This window comes from Lactuca saligna, chromosome 6, assembly GCF_052625555.1.
Source record: "Lactuca saligna cultivar CGN05327 chromosome 6, ASM5262555v1, whole genome shotgun sequence".
In the NCBI taxonomy this organism is placed as follows: Eukaryota; Viridiplantae; Streptophyta; class Magnoliopsida; order Asterales; family Asteraceae; genus Lactuca; species Lactuca saligna.
The window spans coordinates 171,985,210-172,007,532 of NC_136422.1; the positions used below are offsets into that span (position 1 = coordinate 171,985,210).

The 22,323-nt window shown below is 36.7% G+C and overlaps 1 protein-coding gene across 1 annotated transcript; it reads left to right on the forward strand.

Annotated features, from left to right (window-relative positions):
* Window positions 1–16,045: 16,045 nt before the first annotated feature.
* Window positions 16,046–18,304, forward strand: LOC145001693 (protein SOB FIVE-LIKE 5-like). The gene is made up of 3 exons (XM_078961039.1): window positions 16,046–16,531; window positions 17,931–17,994; window positions 18,096–18,304. Exons 1-3 carry the CDS (start codon window positions 16,241–16,243, stop codon window positions 18,203–18,205), a joined length of 465 nt encoding a protein of 154 aa, XP_078817165.1. The 5' UTR covers window positions 16,046–16,240; the 3' UTR covers window positions 18,206–18,304.
* Window positions 18,305–22,323: the final 4,019 nt, after the last annotated feature.

Below are 22,323 nucleotides of genomic sequence, written 5' to 3' on the forward strand. Positions count from 1 at the left end.
ACCTCGTCAACCAGAGGGTATTTTGGTAGATCCGGCCAAGATAGAGGCCGTGATGCAGTGGGAGGTCCCGAGATCTCCGTCAGAGATTCGGAGCTTCATAGGTTTAGCAGGGTACTACAGGAGATTCATTCAGGATTTCTCCAAGATAGCAGTACCGCTCACCCGACTGACTAAGAAGTTAGTGGTGTTTCGTTGGGGGCATGAGCAGCAGGCAACATTTGAGACCCTCAGGTAGAAATTGTGTGAGACACCGATCCTTACCCTGCCAGAGAGAGTAGAGGATTTTGTAGTCTACTATGATGGTTCGATCACAGGTATGAGAGCAGTGTTGATGCAACGAGGTTGTGTGATAGCTTACGCATCGATACATTTGAAGCCTCACGAGGCTAACTATCCTACGCATGACTTAGAGCTGGGGGCAGTGGTGTTTGCTCTCAAGATATTGAGGCATTGCCTTTATGGGGTCCGTTGTACCATCTACACGGATCATAAGAGTCTGAGGTACCTCATGGATTAGCCGAATCTTAACATGAGGCAGCAGCGGTGGTTAGATGTGGTAAAGGATTATGATTGTGATATCCTTTATCACCCAGGGAAGGCCAACGTAGTGGCCGACTCCCTGAGCCGCAAGGCGGCAGCGGAGAAGAGATGAGCCCTAGGATGTCCAACATGGTACTCGAAAAGTACCAAAAGGATTGTTGAGAGTTGTGTTCTCAAGATTGATGATGATTAGAGTACACTCGAGGTTTCTATCTGCAGGGATTAATTTTTTCGGTATGACCGGGTGGAAGGTCAATGGAAGTGGTAAGCAGGAGATATAGTCATCAGGTAGGAGTGTTGAGAGCAGATTGCATAATAGATGGCCGCAACAGACTTCGAGGACGAAGTCTTGAATAAGTGGGGGAGAGTTGTAACACCCCTAATCCAGCAGCACCAAGAGGGGAAAGGAAAACCCTAAGTCAAAGGGTCAACTCGTCGAGTCTAAGGGAGAACTCGATGAGTCGGAGCGTGTCTTGTGTCGCGGATCAAGTAACCGACTCGACGAGTCGGGGAGACTGACTCGGCGAGTCAGGTCTGGGTTGGGAAACCCTAATTTCTGGACTTGGTACCCTATTTAAACATCATTTCAGACCTCCACCCCAACCTTCATCACTCCCCTTACCTACTCTCGAAACCCTAAGCATCCATTGAGTGTTCTTAATCTTTCCTTGCCATTTTGAGTGCTTTGAAGCTAAAAGGAAGAAGGAAACCCTTGGTGATTCAAGAAGAGGAAGTAGATCCAGATCTTGGGTAGCATTTCAGAACGTTTGGAGGTATAAAGCTTATGCCTTGGCAGTTATTGTAACGCCTGTGTTTCTGGGCTTGCCATTTTTAGCAATGGAATGGTCTAGGTTAACCTTTGTAACCTGTTTTGAAATAATAAGATTGTATTATTTGAGTATTATGTGTTTTGTGCTTAATTGCTTAATTATGTGGTTTGATTAATTAAGAATAAAAATAAGCGTCAAAATTTAAGTGTAAAAATAAACTTGATATCTTTAGATAATATTGTAGTAGTTGAAACAAGGTTTCCGAAGATATAAAGAATGCCGAAATCCGAGTTATAACGAGGAAGTTATGACCTGTCGAAGTTTCGCGACAAAACCGGCACGACACAGCGCGACGTAAAAAGTGAATTTACGTTAAAGCGATATTTAGCCTTAGTGATCTAAACGAGAATCGAAGATCTCGTTGTTAATATCAAAGCGATAAAAAGTTAGGCGAGAACGGACGTCGGACGAAGAAGTTATGAATTTATAACGAAATTTTCTGTCCCGGCCTATTAAAAATAAATAATAAAAATAAAGTCAAAATTAGCCGACGGAGTCTAAACTAAAGTTGTAGAGCGTAGTCTCACCTTTCCGTGGATATAAAGAACGTCGAAAACGGAGTTCGTATGAAGAAGATATGAATTTCCAAAGTTTATTAAATAATTTGTATTTATTTTTAAATCAAAATTCGGAAGCCTTATCCGAAGGCGAGTCATCGGTCCGATCCGACTTACGTGCCGCGTAAGTGAGTACGCCCCGCGTACTCCGAAAGTGTCGACATCGCAGCAAGTGGATTCGGATGACGTAAGCGATGACGTTTCTCGCACCAGTACGCCCCGCGTACGAGAGGCTTCCAGCCTCCTATAAATAGGATGCGAGGGCAGCCGGCCAATTTGCTAATTTCCTCTCGTTTTTGTGCCGAAGCTCTGCGGTTTTACCCCCGAAGCCATCCCGAAGCCCCGGTAATATTCCCGAGTCCCGAAGCGAGTCCCGAGATCCCGAAGATCCCGAGAAGTGCGGTTTCCGAGCCGAAGCTCTGCCCGCGAGATGTTCGATTTTCGTAGAGATCTTCCAGATCTGCGGAGGATTACTACTTCTGCAAGTCGTAGTGCTGTCCGATCATCTTCTGATCAAGTGAGTGTATACTACCTTTCATAAACTCAATAATAATACAAGTATGGTTTGAGTGTATTAAGTTTATCATCGTTTATACGTCCGAAGGCGTTGTTACTTTCTCCTAACGTATAACTATAAATTATTTTATACGAGATACGTGTTATGTGTATATTTTGTTGTTATGTGTGTGAATGTATATTCACTTTCTTCTATCTTACAGATATGATTATTTCTATATGAAATACGTGTTATGTGTGTGTGCCTCATCTGTTATATGGAAAATGTATTGATCAAGCATGCTATACAGGTTTTAAAAATATGTATAAAAATGTATGTTTTTATCTACTAATATGTTGGGTAGAACATGGTTAGATAGTTGGTGTGTAATAAACAGATGAGAGGCCTCGTTGTTGTTTGATCCAGTCATCTAGCGGAATTTAGATGACGACCATGGACTTTTCTAGATAGTCATGTGGAACGCTAGCAGGCTCATAACCTGTAGGTGTTAATGAACTTGGGTGTTCATTCGCTGTATTCCATCCCCCTCATGGTTGCCTTATTTGACTTATATTGCTGAGGAAACCCCGCAGCATGTGTTGTCACCCCGATGAAAATATTCTTAGATTAGGTCCCTTATGTTAGTTATTTTAGGGACATAAAGTGAGAATAACGGGAATGGGTAACTGGGTTATTGTTGGTTGATAATAATTAATTTAATTATTTATTGTGGGTTGAAAACCCTATATGCTCACCAGGCTCCCAAGCCTGACCCACTCAGTTTTATTTGTATTACAGGAAGTGGCGCAAGGGCATGAGATGGACGAACCATCAAGTTATTTTGTTTGCAAGTTTGCATATGTTTATATTTGTTATATGACTTGTAATGTATTCGTTTATGCTTGTTGGTCTATATCGGAACATGACACCCCGAGTTTTGATTATATAATGAAAAATACATTTCTTTTATGAAATGCTTTGGTAAACATTGTTTTATCATGTTTTGTTTTTGGGAACAAATTCCGCAACTCTTTCAAATCAAAAGGATTTACTCTGAAAATATTTAAAAGCATAAATGAAAATCGGTCTTTTCTGGCCGAGATTTTGGGGATGTCATAGTTATTCATCTATATCCTCTTCTTAGCTTGTATTTTGTCACATTTGGGCTATTTCCAAGGTTAATCTGAGTATTAAGCCTTTGGGGATGTATTGGACTTTAGATATGGGCACTCTTGAGCTTTAGAAGCTCAAAGTTGCTAGCTTTACCCAACTATGGTTCCATTCCATATCACAAACCCCCATTTTAGCTTGGATTTGGTGTTCAAGCTTCATAGCACCTTGCATGCACGTAAAGTTGGCAACTTTACGTGTATGTTATCCTTAGGTGCCCATATCTACACGTGGGAAGCAATGGAACGGACTGTAATCGACAAAATGGTGATGACACAAGTGGACTCGGCGAGTCTGTTCATGGACTCGGCGAGTCGAGTCGCAAACCCAAATCCCTTCTGGTTATGTGTCAGATCAGTGAGTTGAGTGGTGACTCAGTAGGTTGGACAGGACTAGGAATCTGTAACACCGTTAAATTTCAAACAAATTTTCATTTAATTTTTAATAAAAACATTTCATTTCCAAATCATGTATCCAATATTTCCACAAAAACACAATACATAATCCCTATCCCAATATCTCAAAAACATATCATCTGCAAGTGTGTACTGATCATGTCGGCGCCTTCCTGCGATCATCACTGGTACCTGAAACACATAACACACAAACGGTAAGCATAAATGCTTAGTGAGTTACCCAAAATACCACATACAACACATACGCCTTTCCAGGCGATAACTCTATAGGACCTTCCGATCCAAGTGTCTCAGGAGATTTTCATCCCATAACTCTGTTGACCTTCCGGCCCATACTCTGTTGACCTTCCGATCCATATCATCATATTCATATCATAACATATCACATATATAACATGCATCACATAAACATCATACACATAAGACCTTCCGGTCACACATAATTACCCCATCGGGTATGGCATAGTGAGAAGACTCACCTCACTGATGTCGGATAATCACTCGTGCTCGATTCCCCAAACTATCGTCCTCCTATATCATAAGTACATCTCTAATTAATACTTTCCTGACTTAGTTTGACTAACACTATTAAGTCAACCCTAGTCAACGCTGGTCAACGGTCAACCTTTGACTCGACTCGTCGAGTCTTGCATAGACTCGTCGAGTCCATACGTGAACTCGAGTCCTTTGAATCCTTTCTGACTCACCGAGTCACTCACCCAACTCGACGAGTCATCCACTGATCTGAGTCACGGGACAACCCGCTCCGACTTGTTGAGTCTGCTCATGGATTCGGCGAGTTCGTTTCATGCACAACCTCAAACAACCTTATGAGGTCAGATCTATTCCTCTAATCCTTATATCTAACCTTCCCAAGCTCATTAATCACGTAAAGTCTTTATCTTGGTGCACATGCAACATCTATATGACCATATATGATGAGTTAGCCCCAAATACCATAACCCAAGGTCATAACCTCCATTGTTCTTCATAAAGCTTGATGAGTAGGCTATATGGACCTCTATGGATCCAGGTCCAAAGCCTCATCACCATAAAGGGACTATTTGGACATCAAATCAAACTAACAAAGGGCCCAAGAAACCCTAAATCCATATATTCATCATAAAATAGAAGAAGAGCCGAATTACTACCTCAAATGCGATGATATTAGCTTCAAATCCACAAAATAGCAACTTCCTTTGCTTCCTCTTGGCTAGGACCTCCTTCTTTGTAACATCCAAAGTTTTGAAGGCCAAGAAAGGAAAGAAAAGTCGTAATTTTAAGGGTAGACTCGGCGAGTCCAAGGAGGGACTCGGCGAGTCCGAGCGGGATCCGGGTCGAGGAGTAAGCGACCGACTCGGCGATTCGGCCAAGGTGACTCGGCGAGTCTGGTCTGAACGAGGAAAACCCTAATCCCGGGAGTTGTATCCTATTTAAAGGGTGTTATGTCCCTCCCTCAGCCCCCTATATCACCCTAGAGAACCAGTACACCCTTGATTTCGTGTAAGCTTCCATCATTTGAGAGAAATAGCTTAGAGGAAGGAACTTGAAGATCAAGCAGGTTGCTTCAAAGGAGGAGGTGTATATCCGAGATCTACTTCAGTGGTGTTCATCTTGGAGGTAACAAGATGATATTTTCCCTTCTTTGCACCTAGATCTATGTGTGTATTTGGGCATTCATGACACAAGAGTAACCTTTCGAGCTAGGGGTTTAGATCTGAGGTTGCTACCTCAGATCCATGCTTATTTTGATCTAAAACCCCGTAAAGTATCAACCCTTGAGTGGATCATGGAGCCTCTTTGCCTTAAACCCTAATTTATAGCATATTTTGCCTATATCTCCTTCTCTACACGTAAAGTTTGCAACTTTATGTGGGGAATAGGCTTGGGAAGGGTAGATCTACAGTTTGGAGTTCATGCATGACTCAAAAGTCCTCTGCATGTAAGGAGATCTGAATGGACTCGGCGAGTAGCATGAAGTTGTGGAGAAACTCGACGAGTGGGATGAAGAACTCGTCGAGTCATATGAAGATTGCCTTGTACTCGGCGAGTCTGTTCTTGGACTCGGAGAGTCAGGTCGCGAAACCCCCCAAAACCTTCGAGTGAGACTCGAATCAGTGAGTCGGGTGGAGACTCGGTGAGTTGGACAGGTCAGGACTCAGAAATCGGCAGACTCGGCGAGTCATGGACTGACTCGGCGAGTCGAGTCGCGAATGGAAGGAATCTGTGACATCCCCATTTTCACGGCCAGAAAAGACCAATTTTTTTTATGCTTTATAAAAATCAGAGTACTTTATTTTATAAAAATGTTGCGGAATTTGTTCCCAGAAAAACATGGTAAATACGTTATTAAAACATTTTCGAAGAAACGTATTTATTTCATTTTAAAACGTTGGGACATCATCGTTAATACAGAAACATAAGCATAAACAGAACTTACAATTATTTACACTAGTGATCTACATCTCTTTAAATCTCTTAGTGTAATGTCACTTCATGTCAACACCTGTGATATAAATAAACTGAGTGGGTCAGGTTGGGAAACTTGGTAAGTACATAGGGTTTTCAAACCACAATAATATAATTATTATGTCTAAACTTGGTAAGTGCTAGGGAGGTTCCCTAGACTTGGGAGGGGTTTAGGGAGGCTAGAGAGAAGTTAGAGAGAGAAAGAGAGGCTTATGGTGTGAAGAAAATATGAGGAGTCCACCCTTGTATTTATAGGAGTTTTATAGTAAAGTAGTCTCTAAGCTTCGTCCGTAACTTTTGCATACGAGCTCCGTTTTTGTATATCTTTTTACCGTTGAGTTCCTATTAATGAGATCTTCAACTTTCATTTAGACCTCGTTGGCTAATTCTCATTCTATCTCGGATTTACAAAACTATATCGAATTCGCCGCGCTCGAAAAGTAAGGACTAAGATTCGTCCATAACTTTCGCATACGAGCTCCATTTTTGTCTGTCTTTTTACCTTTGAGTTCCTATTAATGAGATCTTCAACTCTCATTTAGACCTCATTGGCTAATTCTCATTCTATCTCGGATTTACAAAACTGTATCGAATTCGTCGCGCTCGAAAAGTAGGGACTAAGCTTCGTCTATATCTATCTCATACTATCTCTGTTTTCGACGTTTTTTATATCCATGCGTAGGTAAAAATAATATCTACAACTTTCATTTTGGCTCCGTCGGCTAATTCTCGACCGATCATAAATTTAACAGTAGGAGGCGTTTAGACTGTTAAATGACCGCGAAGAATTCGTAACTCTTTCATACGAACTCTGTTTTCGTCCATCTTTTTACTGTTGAGTTCCTATTAATGAGATCTTTAACTCTCATTTAGGTCGCCAAAAACCGCTCGAACTAAAATTCGAGTTTCGGGCTGTACACTACTAAGCTGAAACTTTGAAAAATCATAACTTCCTCATACGAAGTCAGATTTGGGCGTTCTTTTCACGGATTTTCACATTTTAACATAATCTACGATTTTGTTTTAGATAACTAAGGCTAAAAAGTATTCTATCATAAATTCACTTTTTACGCTTCCCGGTGCCGTGCCGGTTTTGCCGTAAAACTTCGATGGGCCATAACTTCTTCGTTATAACTCAGATTTCGGCGTTCTTTATATGTACGGAAACCTTGTGACATATACTATAACTTGGTTAAAATTATTTATTCTAAATAATATTTTTTCCGGAAAGTCGTTTTCGACCCATATTGCCTCTAAATTGACTAGCCCGGATCTACGGGTGTTTCAGAATCTGATCATTTTGAACTCGGCGAGTCAGTAGGGTGACTCGGCGAGTAGGGTTGACCTAGAAGGTTGACTTTGACCAGGACTTTGACCTTGACCAGAGTTGACTTGGTTGTCTTTCGGGGGTCAGTTAGACTCAGTGTTGCATTGATATTGGTAGTTCGGGGAGTAAGGGGAGCAAGAGTTCAGTGAGTTGCCGGGCAGCAGCTAGTGAGATCATCAGCAAGTTCAGTCACTGCAGGTGAGTTTCCCTTTGTGTGAATGGGTCTAAGGCCACAATGCCGGCCCATGTAGTTATGAGTAGAAGACCCGGGGGTTAGCCCTAGGCACAATATGCTAGTATGATTTTCAGGATGAGGTCTAGTAATAGCGGGCGGGTGCCCAAGGATTTGTTTATATGATAGTTTATACTTGTTGTCTGTGTGATACATGTATATGCCTGGTAGGGAGGTGAGTGTGGGCGAGGTCCCGTATCTCACCAATAGCAGAGTGTGGATGGGGTTCCAAATCTCAATAGTCGCATAACAGGGGAGAGGCCCTAGTTAGGGAAGGGGTGAGGGTGGGCTGGGCCCGTATCTCACTACCACTAGGAGCGTGGACGGGGTTCCATGACTCATCAGTAGCAGTACATGGGCGAGGCCCAGGATAGGCGAGGCCTTAGGACAGAACCAGTTGTATGTGTTTAGTTATGTGTTGTGATATGTTTATGTGATATTAATTGTTGGCGGGCGAGGCCCTGTAACAGGCGGGGCCTAAGTAAAACAGATTTGTATCCAAGCGGAGCCTGGAGCGGCGGGGTCGTTGTAGCGGGCGAGGCCCGAGGTAGGGGCGAGGCCCAAGATAGTGGGCGTGGCCCAATATACGCAGTATGTTGTTATGCATGGTATGTGGTAGGGTGGGGAACTCACTAAGCTTCATGCTTACGGTTTTCAGTTTTGGTTTCAGGTACTTCCGGTAGCGGAGGAAAGAGCTCGGGGTGATCGCATGGCACACACCATAGATTAAACAACCTGGGAACATTTACTCTGATAATGAACATGTGTTTTGAAAACTTATACTCATATTATGTTTTGGAATGATGACTTGCTTTAAGTAACATTTTATTAAAAGAAATTTTTGGTCCTAAATTTTGGGTCGTTACATTCTTCTTTCTAAACAATACCACAAAGGTCAAGAATGGCTTCCTTTCTCTCTCAAAACGCTCAATCACTCTAGGGTTTCTCTCTATGGACTGGTAGCCGCAAATGAAGGCCATAAGGGACTTTAAATAGGTCCCAAACCCGAGAAATTAGGGTTTCTTTCATCAGCTCTGACTCGACGAGTCACTCCCCTGACTCGTCGAGTCTCCTCATTAACCACGTCATCCAGTCGCGACCAAACTCGACGAGTCTAAGCACCAACTCGTCAAGTCACCTTACATAACTAAAGAAATACACATAAATCAATATACCTGGGAAACTAGGTGTTACAGAATCGGAGACTGAAGGACTCGACGAGTCGAGTCACGAGTTGCATGGTTTCTGAGGTTATGAACTCGGCGAGCCATTAGGCCGACTCGGCGAGTAGGGTCAACCTGGAAGGATGACTTTGGCCAGGACTTGACTTTGACCAGAGTTTACTTATTTTGACTTCGAAAGGACAATTTAGGACTAAGTGTTATTTTGGTATTAGTAGCTCGGGGAGCTAGAGGAGCAGCGGTTCGGAGAGTTGTCGGATAGCAGTCAGGAGGGTATCAGCAGAAGCCTCATAAATGCAAGGTGAGTCTCCTTACTGGGTGAATGGGTCTAAGGCCACAATGCTGACCCATGTAGTTATAAGTAGGAAGACCCGGGGGTTAGCCCTAGGCACTGTATGCTAGTATGATATTCCGGACCAAGGTCCGATGCCGGGTGGGTGCCCAAGGAATGTTTTGCATGTTAGATTATACTTGTTGTCTGTGTGATGCTTGTATGTATCCAAATAGGAGAGGAGTGAGTGAGGGCGGGGGCCCGTATCTCACTAACAGCAGGAGCATGGACGGGGTTTCATGATTCACCAGTAGCAGGACAGGGGCGAGGCCCAAGATAAGCAAGGCCTAGTACAAGAATATAGTAGACTTAGTTAGCTCATGTGATATGAATTATTTATATGCTTGTATGTGTTGAGCGGGCGGGGCGTAGAGACAGGCGGGGCCTAAGAGAAACATATATGTATACCGAGCGGGGCTTGAATCCAAGCAGGGCCTGGGGTCGGGTGGGGCCCAATGTAGCGGGCGAGGCCCGAAGTAGCGGGCGTGGCCCAGTGTTTGCAGTATGTGATTTCGTATGGTATGTGGTAGGTTGGGGAACTCACTAAGCTTCGTGTTTATGTTTTTCAGTTTTGGTTTAAGGTACTTCCTGTAGCGGATGGAATAGCTTGGGATGACTGCATCGCACACACACCAAGAAGCTTTAGCCTGGGAGGCATATATTCTGATAAAAGAACATGTTTTGAGATGATACTTGATGTGCACGAAAGTACCCACTAATTTTAATATTTATAACCTAACAAAATTATACTAACTATGCACTTATAGGCAGTGTACCTAGTCAGATTACAGTATAGCTTAGGTAAGTCGGGTGTCGATCATAGGGAACGATGTTATTAATTTAATATTAAACTAATCTAATTATTAACAAGCTAAAAGATTTTTTTTATCTAATTTTGCAAGTTTAGATGAACTTAATTCTTCAACGATAACTTAATCAATAAACAAAATACTTCTGTTAGTTCGAATTCACTTTCACTCAATGGTTAGACATTAGTCAAGACTATTACCGTTGGTTACTAATTTAAGAAGTATTAGCAACTTAGTTCTAAACCTACTAATTATTAACCAATTCATGTAAATCTATGTATGGTCACACAATAGTTAACACATAATCTATTATTAAGTAAAATTGGAGCTATGAAGATTGATTGATCAAAACACAATTACATTCATAATATGAGTTCTCTAACACAGCTTGATTCAATGATTCAATTACTTATCTAAGATTGGTTTGATCTTAGCTCTGATAAACTAGTGTTCACTTTGTTATTAGGTATTCATATTCATGCAGATTTGTGCTCACTAACTACACAAAACAAGAGTTTAAAGCAAGTAAATCATTAACTAAGCATGCTAGGTAAAATCAATCAACACAAGCATATAACCAACAAATAAAGTCAATTCTAATGCATTCAAACCATGAGTTCCAGCTTTATCTAGCTAACAGAAGCAGCTAGATTTAGTTGGACATATTAACAGCTAAACAGTCAAAAGCTATAGTCAAACACATGATAAATGTACCAAGTTTGTAAAGCAAATTATGAACTTCATCTTCTTTGGTGTTGAAAACAGCTTCTAGGTATTTTTCTCCTCTGATTTTTCGTCTTCAGGAACCCCTCCAATCACCCCCAAAAACCCTTTAATTCGTAATGGTCGAGGATATATATAGTTTCCCAATTTTTATAACTGATGTCGTGAATAATAATTTATTCACGTCGTGAATACAAGATAACCGTGTTCGGCAATGATTCCTTCACCCGCGTACATATCTTCTAGAACTTAAACTCACGTCGTGAATCTTCCAGTTCTCACGATGTGAGAATGCTTTTCCCTGATTTTATTGTCCTTTAATCTTTTAACTCCCAAAGTTTCTTCCTTTAACATTGTTAGTCCCTTTTCTTCAAATTGTCTTCTTTTTGGGCTGCAAATAACATTTAAACTCATAAGTATCATTATTCTATAGAAATTACCATCTTATATATAAAAATGTACTTAAATATTGCCTAAAAATAGGTATAAATATGGCAATATCAATACTTTGATTTAATATAATAACTTTGGTTTATGAATGATATGATTTGTTATTATGTTTTTGTTACTTCATTAAACAAAAAATTTTGGGACCGTATTTTGGGTTGTTACATAATGGATAAAATTTCTAACTTTATCCATTAGAAAGGTCCAAACCACCAAGATCTAGATTTTAAGTCTCAAAAGGACCCAAAATGCATCTTTCTCAACTTAATCCATCAAGACTAAGACTCCAACTTTCAGATCGAAACAACAAGATGTCTAGATGGATAAAGCTTCCAAATTTATCCATAATAATGCCACAATCTTCCAACATCTAAACTTTAATATATCAAATGACCTAAAGGATCAAGATGACTTGAATGACTAAAAGGTAAGGTAAAAGATCTTAACTTTCCTAGTCTATGGGGTCCAAGAAACATTCCAAACTAATCAGAAGATATTGGAGTCCACTCAACTCCATGATCACTCATAAAATAGGCCAAAAGTGCCAAAAACCCAAACAAGAAGATCTAACGAACTAGATAACAAGATTGGAACTTTATACTCACAATGGTCCATAAATGTAGTGCCTTTGATGGATCCAAACTTGAAGCATCATTCATTGAAACTAAAATAACCTTCGTGATCTTCTTATTTCATCAAAATATCATGAAAAGCATCCAAAAGAGGAGAGAGGAGAGAGGCGAAACTTAATTCTTGAAGGTAGATACTATGGTTTCTCCAAAGAGGTTCTAGAGATGATAGAGGGTGATAAAATGCCAAAAAATGGGGAACATTAAGCTTAAATACGTTGAAAACCAAAAAAAAAATCATAGGCTTGGGCCTGACTGATCATCATGTCTGGGGCTTTGATCCCCACGTCGTTGCCACGAATTTCACCCAAAACCACCTCAACTTCAAACAATCATAAGTTCTTTGTTTCAACTCTGTTTTAACGATCATTATATCAATGGAAAGGTTTTGAAGAGCCTCACAACCTTATCTAACTAATTTTGACTTAATACATGTCGAACTAAAACCATAATCTATGCAAGAAGCCCAAAATATTATGTCCGGAATGACCTATTCCGGACCAAGTGGTTACTTTTAAAAAAAAAAAGATAGTTTTGTGAAGACAAAATTGTAAATTTGGTCCTTGTGGTATTCAAAAAACTTTGGATAGGGTCGAAGAAGTTTTTAACTTGCATGGAAGGTCCAAAATCAGGGTTTTTCTGGGTTTTTGGTCCAAAAAAAACTTAAAAATAAGGTTATGCACTTTTTTTTTTCTTTTTTCCTTTTTATATAAGTATTTTAATGCTATTTTGATTTAAAAACAAAATAAACAAAAAGAATTTTCCACCCCCACCGTACTCTCTCTCTCTCTCTCTCTGTATCCCCTCCCTCTCTCTCTTTGACTCTTTCTCTCTCATTTTGCTGGTTACTCCATCGATTTCTGATGAACATACATACACACAAAAATCTCTCACACAAAAGAAAACCCACAAAATCCAGTCTACAATCGATTTATGTATGTGTGTATGTGTAGGTTTCCTTCTGGAAATTATTTTCTTTATGTTCATCCCTAAAGTTCATCGGATCCCATAAGATCCAAATCAAAAAGCTTTGTCTGCCTCTTTCTGAAACTGAAATTGAAGTCAACATCCACCTCCCATCCCTCATATCCATTTCTCATCTTATTCTAAATCGAAGTAGACTGAATCGATGTCGTCATTAATGCACTTCAAGTGGGAGTTTTCAAATGATTTCTTTGTTGCAGATTGGTTATTGAGAAATCGAGTTTTCTAATGATTCTGATTTCTTGGATATGCTAAGAAGGGCTAGAGCTTCAAATTTAGGGATGGTGGTTGTTGGTGATTAGGACAGAGCATTAGGGAGACAAGTTGATTTGTGGGTTCCAGAATAGGGTCAAGAATGGGGATATTACAGTAGAGTATTTGGTACTCTGAACCAGAAATGATTTCATATGAATTTGTATGTTCATACCCATAAATCTAAAGAGATAGAGAGGCTACGGTGGGTTTAGGTGAGGTCGAGTGGGCGGTGGAGATCGACGATGGGAGAGGTGGATAGAGATTGGCGAGGTTGTTGGAGGTGGGTGTTGATGGATCTGGTTTGGGTTTTCATCTAGAAATTGCAGGTGAAATGTCGGGGAGGAAGAAGAAGATAGGAGAGAGAAAGAGAAAGAGAGAGAGAGAGAGAGAGAGAGAGAGAGAGAGATAGAGAGAGTAAAAAAAGAAAAGGAGAGAGAAAGGGGGAGGGGTACAATGGAGAGGGATGGGGGTGTTGTTTTATTTTTTTTATTTTTCTATAATTATTTAAATTCTAAAATAAATAAAAAAATGTAAAAAAGAAATAATAAGGGTAAAATAGTCTTTTCATGTTTGTTTGAACCAAAACCACAAAAAAAAGTTTTAATTTTGGACTTTCTATGCAAGTCAGAAACTTTTTGGATCCTATCCAAAATTTTTTGCAAACCACAAGAACTAAATGGGTGTTTGGCTTAGCTTTTGAATGATCAAAAATCCTTTTAAAAAAAGATCATAGGCAAAAGATGTTTGGCAAAAAAACTTATAAAAGCTACTTTTAGATTTTGCAAAGAAGGAAAATCAACTTTTTGGAAAAGTCAAGAAAACCTGATTTTTTGTAACTTTTTCAAAAAGATCTTTTGACCTTTAAAAAACTAAGTCAAACACCCTGTAAATTTGTAGTTTCGTCTTTTGTTAAATACAACTCAAATTGTGTTAGTTTACTGGATCTCTCTAGATGTTATATGAGGATTCTTATCTAATATATTATATAATATATTGATCGTTTATTCCCATTAATATCCCCTGATTTGGATATTTATTTTGTATTAATTCTGGTTTGCGATTTGGACTTGTAACACATAGAGAGCTACGAGTCACTTTCTAGATTTTTAGAGCTTCCTCATTATTATTTTTATGATAATCTATTTTTTTTGTTAATTAATAATTATGTGAAATTGATATTTATTGAATTTGAGTGGTGTCATAAAACATGTTGTGATAATGGCCTTACCTAGTTGCCTTATATGATGTCACTACATAATGGTACTACTCATTATTATTATCTAATGAATTGTAAATTTATATCACTTTATTTGTCCTACTCGTTGTTCTCAGCATATGTTATATTAGACAAGTCCTAACTATTGTAACCATATATATATTTATTATCATCATATTATATGACCCATTCGTAGCTATATCAAACCTATGTATTAGCTTCATGAAAGTACCCAACTTATAATTGACAAGGGTCTTACGGTTCTTGATGACATATTGTTGCTTCGGCAGATTTAAATAGTTATAATATATTAATAAGGTTAACAATTGACCAACGCTTATATATATTTATCGAGCTCATAACTTAATCTAAAAGCTTTGTACGTATGATCATAATTCCATCCATGTGGCAAATCGATATGGCATTGCATGGAGAAGGAATAGCACAAAATAACTATTATAGCAGCTAGCTAGTATATATAACAAAACAACAACGAATGGTGCTTGTCCATGTTGAGAACTCAAACGCCTAAACTTCAAAGGCTATGCACGTGAACAAAGAGAGGACCAGGTTGTGTGTTCCAAATTTTGGGTCTGCCAACCCTACATATTGTTAGAAATGGGAAAATTGTAATAATGATAACTTTTTTCCATTTTATTTTACATATGGACTTTTAAAAATATATGGTTACTAAAATTATACTTCAAATCGATTTTTTTTACGACTTTTGATCAAAAGCTAGTAAATTTCTAATAGATTTTGGAAATCATAGGATTTATATAAAGGTTTTTGGAGAAATCTGGCCACACGAGTGTACATTAACCAACATGTCAAAAGAACCTTTTCCTATAACGTGTCTAGTATAGTATTAAAACTATAATTACTTTTGCAAGGGTAGATGTTAAAAGACTCCAACCCTCAACAACCATTTCTAATCATCTTAGAATCAAATGTGTGTTAAGCTGTGGATTCTGGTTCCTTGCTTCTGGACCGACGATGGGTTTGGACCAACGATGGGTCCCATGTGTTCTTTACTTTTTTTTTTTTTTTTTTTTGTAACGTTGTTGTATATTTCGTGTGTTTGATAAAAGTAGGAAAGTATATGGTTAATTACTTCTTGCATGTTACATATAACAAGAAAGAGATGAGTTACTATTCAAATATCAGAATTAGTAATGGTTATATACATGTGTTGGGTATGGAACAATGGGATTATATATAGGATTATAGGGTGATAGCCATAGACCACCACCAGGGCCAGGAGTTGGCATTGAGCTGGCCCTTGCACTAACGTGGATCAAACTCTAACGGACGTCTTTTGTAATACAACCATCACTATATTGTCTCATCGCTCCAATAATTCACACCCCTCCTTCCTAAAAGATCAGAAATAGCCAACTGGCACTTTTGGTTCATTATAAAATAGTAACGCCAAAGGATAGAGCTAAAGACAAAAAAAAGTCTCGAATTTGACTCTGATTCATTTGGTTTTTCCTTCTCATATATGCCACAACACAGAAGCCACGTTCATTTAACAAGCTCCCTGTCTCCTCCAAGCAATCAAACCACAAAACTAAAGTACTCAAAATACTATAGTTTCAGAAAGAAGAGTTTGTTCATAAAGAAAGATGAACATGTCGACTTCTGAATGTGAATCGGGATGGACCATGTATTTTGACCAGTCCCATAATTCATGGTCGTATATGGGTGTGAAGCAGTATGGAGAAGAAGAAGCGGATGATGATGATGGTGACTTGTCTATGGTTTCTGATGCATCATCTGGACCTAGACAGAAGTTTGATGAAGATGATCAAGAGAAAGTATATGGAGAGAGGAAGAAGACAAGATCAAAGAAAGAGAAAAGGATTAATGATATTGATGATACTGCTAGTTCTCCTGTTTTCACCTCCACCTCCAAGGTAATTTTTGTTTTAAGTGTAAATTTTGTATCAAAAAGTGTAAAAGTAGAATGCTATAACAAATAAATTTAGAATGAAATGGGCATACGTGGGTGTCTAAGCTAGAGTTTTAGGCTAATTAAATGGAAAAATAGCAATATGTTTAGTTTGTTAGTTTACTAATATTTTACTTTTTTTTTTTTATTAAAATATGATACTTTTAATTTTTTTATTAAAGTATTACATTTGAAAAAATCTATGACATTGTACTTGTAATTTTGTCTTATTATGATATTATGTTTTTAAAAAAATATGCTTGATTGTAGTAATAAAGTTGTAATTTATATTTTAACAACATTGTTACAACTAGGTAAAAATTATAAATTACAATGTTACAATAGAAAAAAAATATAGAACACCATGATAAACAAATAAAGAAAAAGGGTGCAGTAATATATATATATATATATATATATATATATATATATATATATATATATATATATATATATATATATATATATATAATGAAAATAAAATCTTATAGCAAACATATAATAAAAATATAATGCACTTGTAATAAATAAATAAAGGTATGTTATTATGTTTTTTCATCCAACACTAAAGTTTTCTTGTGACTAGATTTACAGTAAAATATTAGCATATGTAACCTATTTTTGAAATTTATATAACATAATGGATTTTTATACAAAATATGGCATGACTTTTCATTTTAGAAACAAATAATTCGATATTTTACCTATAATAAGTTTGATTATATGAAAGATCATTCATAAATTGACCCAAACAAAGAGATCATTGATACTCTATATAAATGGGTAAAAATTAATATGTTGTTACATAAATAAACATTTAACTTGAGTCATGTCATGAGGTAACCCTTCTAACAATATTATGTACTTTAGATTATACGGTTTGCAATGTAACGTTTACTACGGAATAGTGCGGTATGTGGTAAACACCCCACCAAACCTCTAAAAAAAAGTACAGTATGAGATAAGTAGGGTCATAGTTTTGCCGCACCTTTTTTTTAATTATTATTAAATCATATATATATATATATATATATATATATATATATATATATATATATATATATATATATATAAATTATAAAAAATATATCAAAATTCATTTTTTATTTTTTAACTTCCTACAAATATAATATAATATTTATATACTATTTACATATATTTAAAATTAAATAAAAGTAGGGTAAGATATGATATGATCCCTATCAAATTTGTGGGATGAATGAAAAAATGGTAAGCTTTAGTCCTAATATGACATGACTATACCTTGTATAAAAGTTTTTAAAATAATAATTTTATTGCATAGATTGTAAAAAGAAACATTGTTACATTAACACACATCTAATTCTTGTATTTTTTTTTTCTAGAATAAATCTAGATTGTTGAAGAAAGCACCGTCGGTTGGTGAGAAATGTGCATCAAACAAACAAGGTATGTCACTTAAACGGTGACCAAAATTTACATCGAGTAGATGTTTATTTTAAGAATGAAAACTGTTAGTTTAGAAACTTAGGCTACTTTTACACTGTCAGGGGCAGATAATGAAGTGACAACAAAAAAAGGTCGTGAATGTGTTGCTAAAGGCTCAAGAGAATTGGGATCGACGAATGTAATAGCAAGACAACTTAATTTAAAATATTAGGACAAGGGGTCCTTGGCTTTCCAAAGCTATTGATTTGTTTATTGTTATTTTTTGTTAGGAGAATTCCCTAAACATATCAAAATAAACTTCTCCTAAACCTATCCAAATTTAAAAAAAAAAAAATCTAAACAAGAATGTATTAGTTATATAATAAATTAGGTTACAATATATTATATGGGTTAATTAAAAAGATATTAAATAAAAATACTGTAAACATTAACATTAACGATCATTATGAAATGGATAGAAATATTTTTAAATAAAGAGGATAAATCAGGATAATTAAAATCATCATATACCAATATGGATATTTTAAAATTTGTATAATCGTTATAAAGATTATTTTGAGAAAGATATTAAAAATGAGAAGGTCTATATTAAAAATACATATGATGTAAACGTGAGAATGTGAAAAAACGTTTGTGGGTCGATGGATTCACAAAATGAAGGTCTAGATTAAAAGTTGCATTTCTTGTAGTTCCTTTCTTATTAAATTATTAAACATTGATTGTTTAGTTATTGGATTAGTTGGGGGTATCATGTCCATGGTTCGTAAAGACGTGTCATAATGCGTGTTAAAGCGTGATATAACGTGACACGTGGTGTAGCCATCACAAAAAGAATAAAGATAGATTTATTAAGCTTGCCGTCCAAATAACATGTAAAGTGGTGCTTTATTGCGCTATGATGCGATTATTTTTCGAGACACAAGGATTTTTTTTTTTATCGTGACTAAAACAATTGAGTTTTTGTTAATTTTTTTTATATTAAATGATCATATAACATTTCTAAAAACTTAATATATTTGATATAATTTTATAATTATTTGATTTAACAGTTATCAATATATATAAAATTGTTACGTTTTAAAAAATGTAATGACTTGTCAATGCTCACCATGGTTTAAGCTTGATCTTGCCATCAAAACCTACACCCCACGCCATTTAGAACATTGATTTTGTCTATTCGCAAACAAGATAGTTGTGAATATATATATATATATATATATATATATATATATATATATATATATATATATATATATATATATATATATATATAATTGATCATATAACACTTCTAAAAACTTAATATATTTGATATAATTTTATAATTATTTGATTTAACATTTTTCAAAATATATAAAATTGTTATGTTTTAAAAAACGTCATGGCTTGCCAATACTCACCATGGTTTGGCTTGACTTTGCCGTCAAAACCTACGCCCTACACCATTTAGAACTTTGATTTGTCTATTCACAAACAAGGTAGTTGATATATATATATATATATATATATATATATATATATATATATATATATATATATATATATATATAGATAGATAGATAGATAGATAGATAGAGAGAGAGAGAGATGGAGAGAGAGAGAAAAAGCGACGAGGGTTCGATTGAGAAAAACAAGGTTGAAAATGAGGGAATGAATGTGGACCACTCATTTTGAATCTGTCGCTTAAGCATTCTAACTTACTGGGAGGACGAAACATATTTATTGATATATGAATATGTATTCATTTATGAATAAGTATATACCTATTCATATATAAATAAGTACGTGTCTTTTCATAATTGATTATTCATATATAAATATGGTTGTTAGTGGCAGAGATGGTGGAGGTGGTGGAGGTGGTAGTGGTGGTGGTGGTTGCGGTGACAGGGTGGTGCTGGCAACGGTGGCGGAGATGATGGCAGAGGAAGTGGCAGGGGTAGCGATGACACTGGGGTAGTGATAGTGGTGATGACAGTGGCGACGACGGTGGTGGTGATGATGGAGGTGGGTGGTGGTAGAGATGGTGGAAATGGAAGTGGGGAGGTGGCAGAGGAGATGAGAGGTGGTTAATTCATACATGAATATACGTAAATTTATATTCACATATGAATATGACCTCTACCTCGTCGTACCGATATAACGAAGGGTTTTGCGACAAGATATAAATGAGTGACTGAGATTGATTACCCAATTCTCAACATTTTGTTATTATAAGTTGAACTATGTATATATATATATATATATATATATATATATATATATATATATATATATATATATATATTAACATCCTATTTCGAGTCGTTTCATAAATTCGGGGCCGTGACCCGAAGCTTAAGTATCATAAGGCTTCGGGCTTTGGGAAGAGAGGTTTAGACCCATCTGGATGTTATGTGGATTATGTGATCAAAGAGTTCGGTTTGTGCTTTGGAGTCAAAGGGTAAAATGGAAAAAGTGGTGTTTCAGCCTTCTTTTATGAATTAAGGATTTTCATTCGATGTGTTTTAAGTGAAAAGTAATTCGATAGGGTCGTAAAGCTCCTCGATACCTTTCTGTGTATATAAAGATCGTCGAAAACAGAGTTGGAAGGAAGAAGTTCTGGCCGTTAGAAGTTAGGAAGGTTTTAGACTTAGTTTAGTACGCTGGACGTACGCGATCAGTGCCCAGACCCTATTTTCTTGGTTTGAGCCCTATTTAAGCTCCTTAACTTCCCCAAACCCATTCATTCCATGCTCAACCTCCACCTCTCCAACACCCTCTCTTGAAAACCATAACCCTAGTTTGAGTCTTTTAAGAAAAAAAAAATGTGTGTTTGAGTGGTTTGGAGTGTTCTGGGTGCATCTTGGAGAAGAAGGAGCTCTTTAGAGAAGTTTTGGTTGCATTGGAGCTTGTAGATCCAAACTTTGTTCACCTTGATCTTTCTTCTAGATGTATAAAGCTTGAATCTTGATAATGCATTTGTTAGATCTTGCTAGTTTTGGGTATTATGAGTTTTTTGGTCACTTTAGTGCATAAAGTTTAGATCTTGAAAGTTTGTGACCTTGTTATGGATAAAGTTGGAAACTTTATCCATCTAAACATCATATTGATTCAAATATAAAGGTTTGATACTTGAACTTAAGGGATAAAAGTTGAAAAAGATGCATTATTGGTCCCTTTGAGACTTAAAGACTATATCTTGGTTGTTTGGACCATTCTAATGGACAAAGTTGGAAACTTTATCCATTATGGAGTTATTAGGAACCATAAAAATGTAATCCTGGAATTTTGTTTTCTTCCATGCATGAGCTAGGATGTCTTAAAGAGTTAAGAAGTTAGGGTTTTTGGTACTAAACACTTAACAACCATGCAAGACCATAAAGTTGGAAACTTTATGGTTAAACACATCATTTAAGGACTATATCTGGAATTTTGACAAAAGAGCTCAAGGGGTTAAGCTCTTAATAAAATGAATTGATGGTTGCACGTATACTATGGTACACAGGGCATAAGAGGTTAACACCCCATTTTTGGTCAAGGCTTAAGTACACTAAGCGTACAAGCTGAGTACGAAAGGCATACTCTATTGAGTAGACTCGCTTGACGGCCTGCCGGTCTAGCTGTAGCTAACAACTTAGGTGTGGGATTGTCAATCCCGTATAGATATATACACAAGTATCATGCTCCCCCTACAAGGGATTATGGTATATAATACAGGACTTAAAATGCATACTCGAAGGTACGTGAAATGTCTCACAAAATTTAGTATAAACAGATTTACGTATGAAAATGTCCATTTGTTCTTGTATATGAAAATATCTTCTTTGATGTAGTGTACCTAGTATGTAAATGTTCATTATTTCCTCGTAAACTATACCTATTATAGTTTTTCAAAGTGTGTTTCGTTCATATAGTAAACCCTAGTGTAATGCTCACTCCGTATGTAAAGTATACCACGTAAAGTGACTTAACTGTTCACATATACCTAATGTAAAATGGAGCATTTGATTTGTGTGTGTGTGTGTGTATATATATATATATATATATATATATATATATATATATATATATATATATATAAACACGTTTTATTTCCACGAGACAAGGTGTTATCGAAAATATATATTCCATACGAGAATACTCATGTAGTAGTTTATGAATCACATATGATTACTTATATACATATAAACACGTTTTATTTACTTGCATTTCCCCCCTTTAATATTGTATAAAAAACATTTATAAAACATTTAAAAGCATAGTTTATAGGGGTATGAACTCACTTGAAATATCGAAAAAAGCGAGATAAAAACTGAGCAAAACTTTGACTCGAGAAAGCAGATTTTCTCG

Excerpts from the sequence above, each read along its gene's own strand:
- LOC145001693 (XM_078961039.1), top strand. The coding sequence starts at position 16,241 with ATGAACATGTCGACTTCTGAATGTGAATCGGGATGGACCATGTATTTT. Across the intron at positions 16,532-17,930 it reads TTTTCACCTCCACCTCCAAG|AATAAATCTAGATTGTTGAA; the intron begins GTAATTTTTGTT and ends TTTTTTTTCTAG. Across the intron at positions 17,995-18,095 it reads ATGTGCATCAAACAAACAAG|GGGCAGATAATGAAGTGACA; the intron begins GTATGTCACTTA and ends TTACACTGTCAG.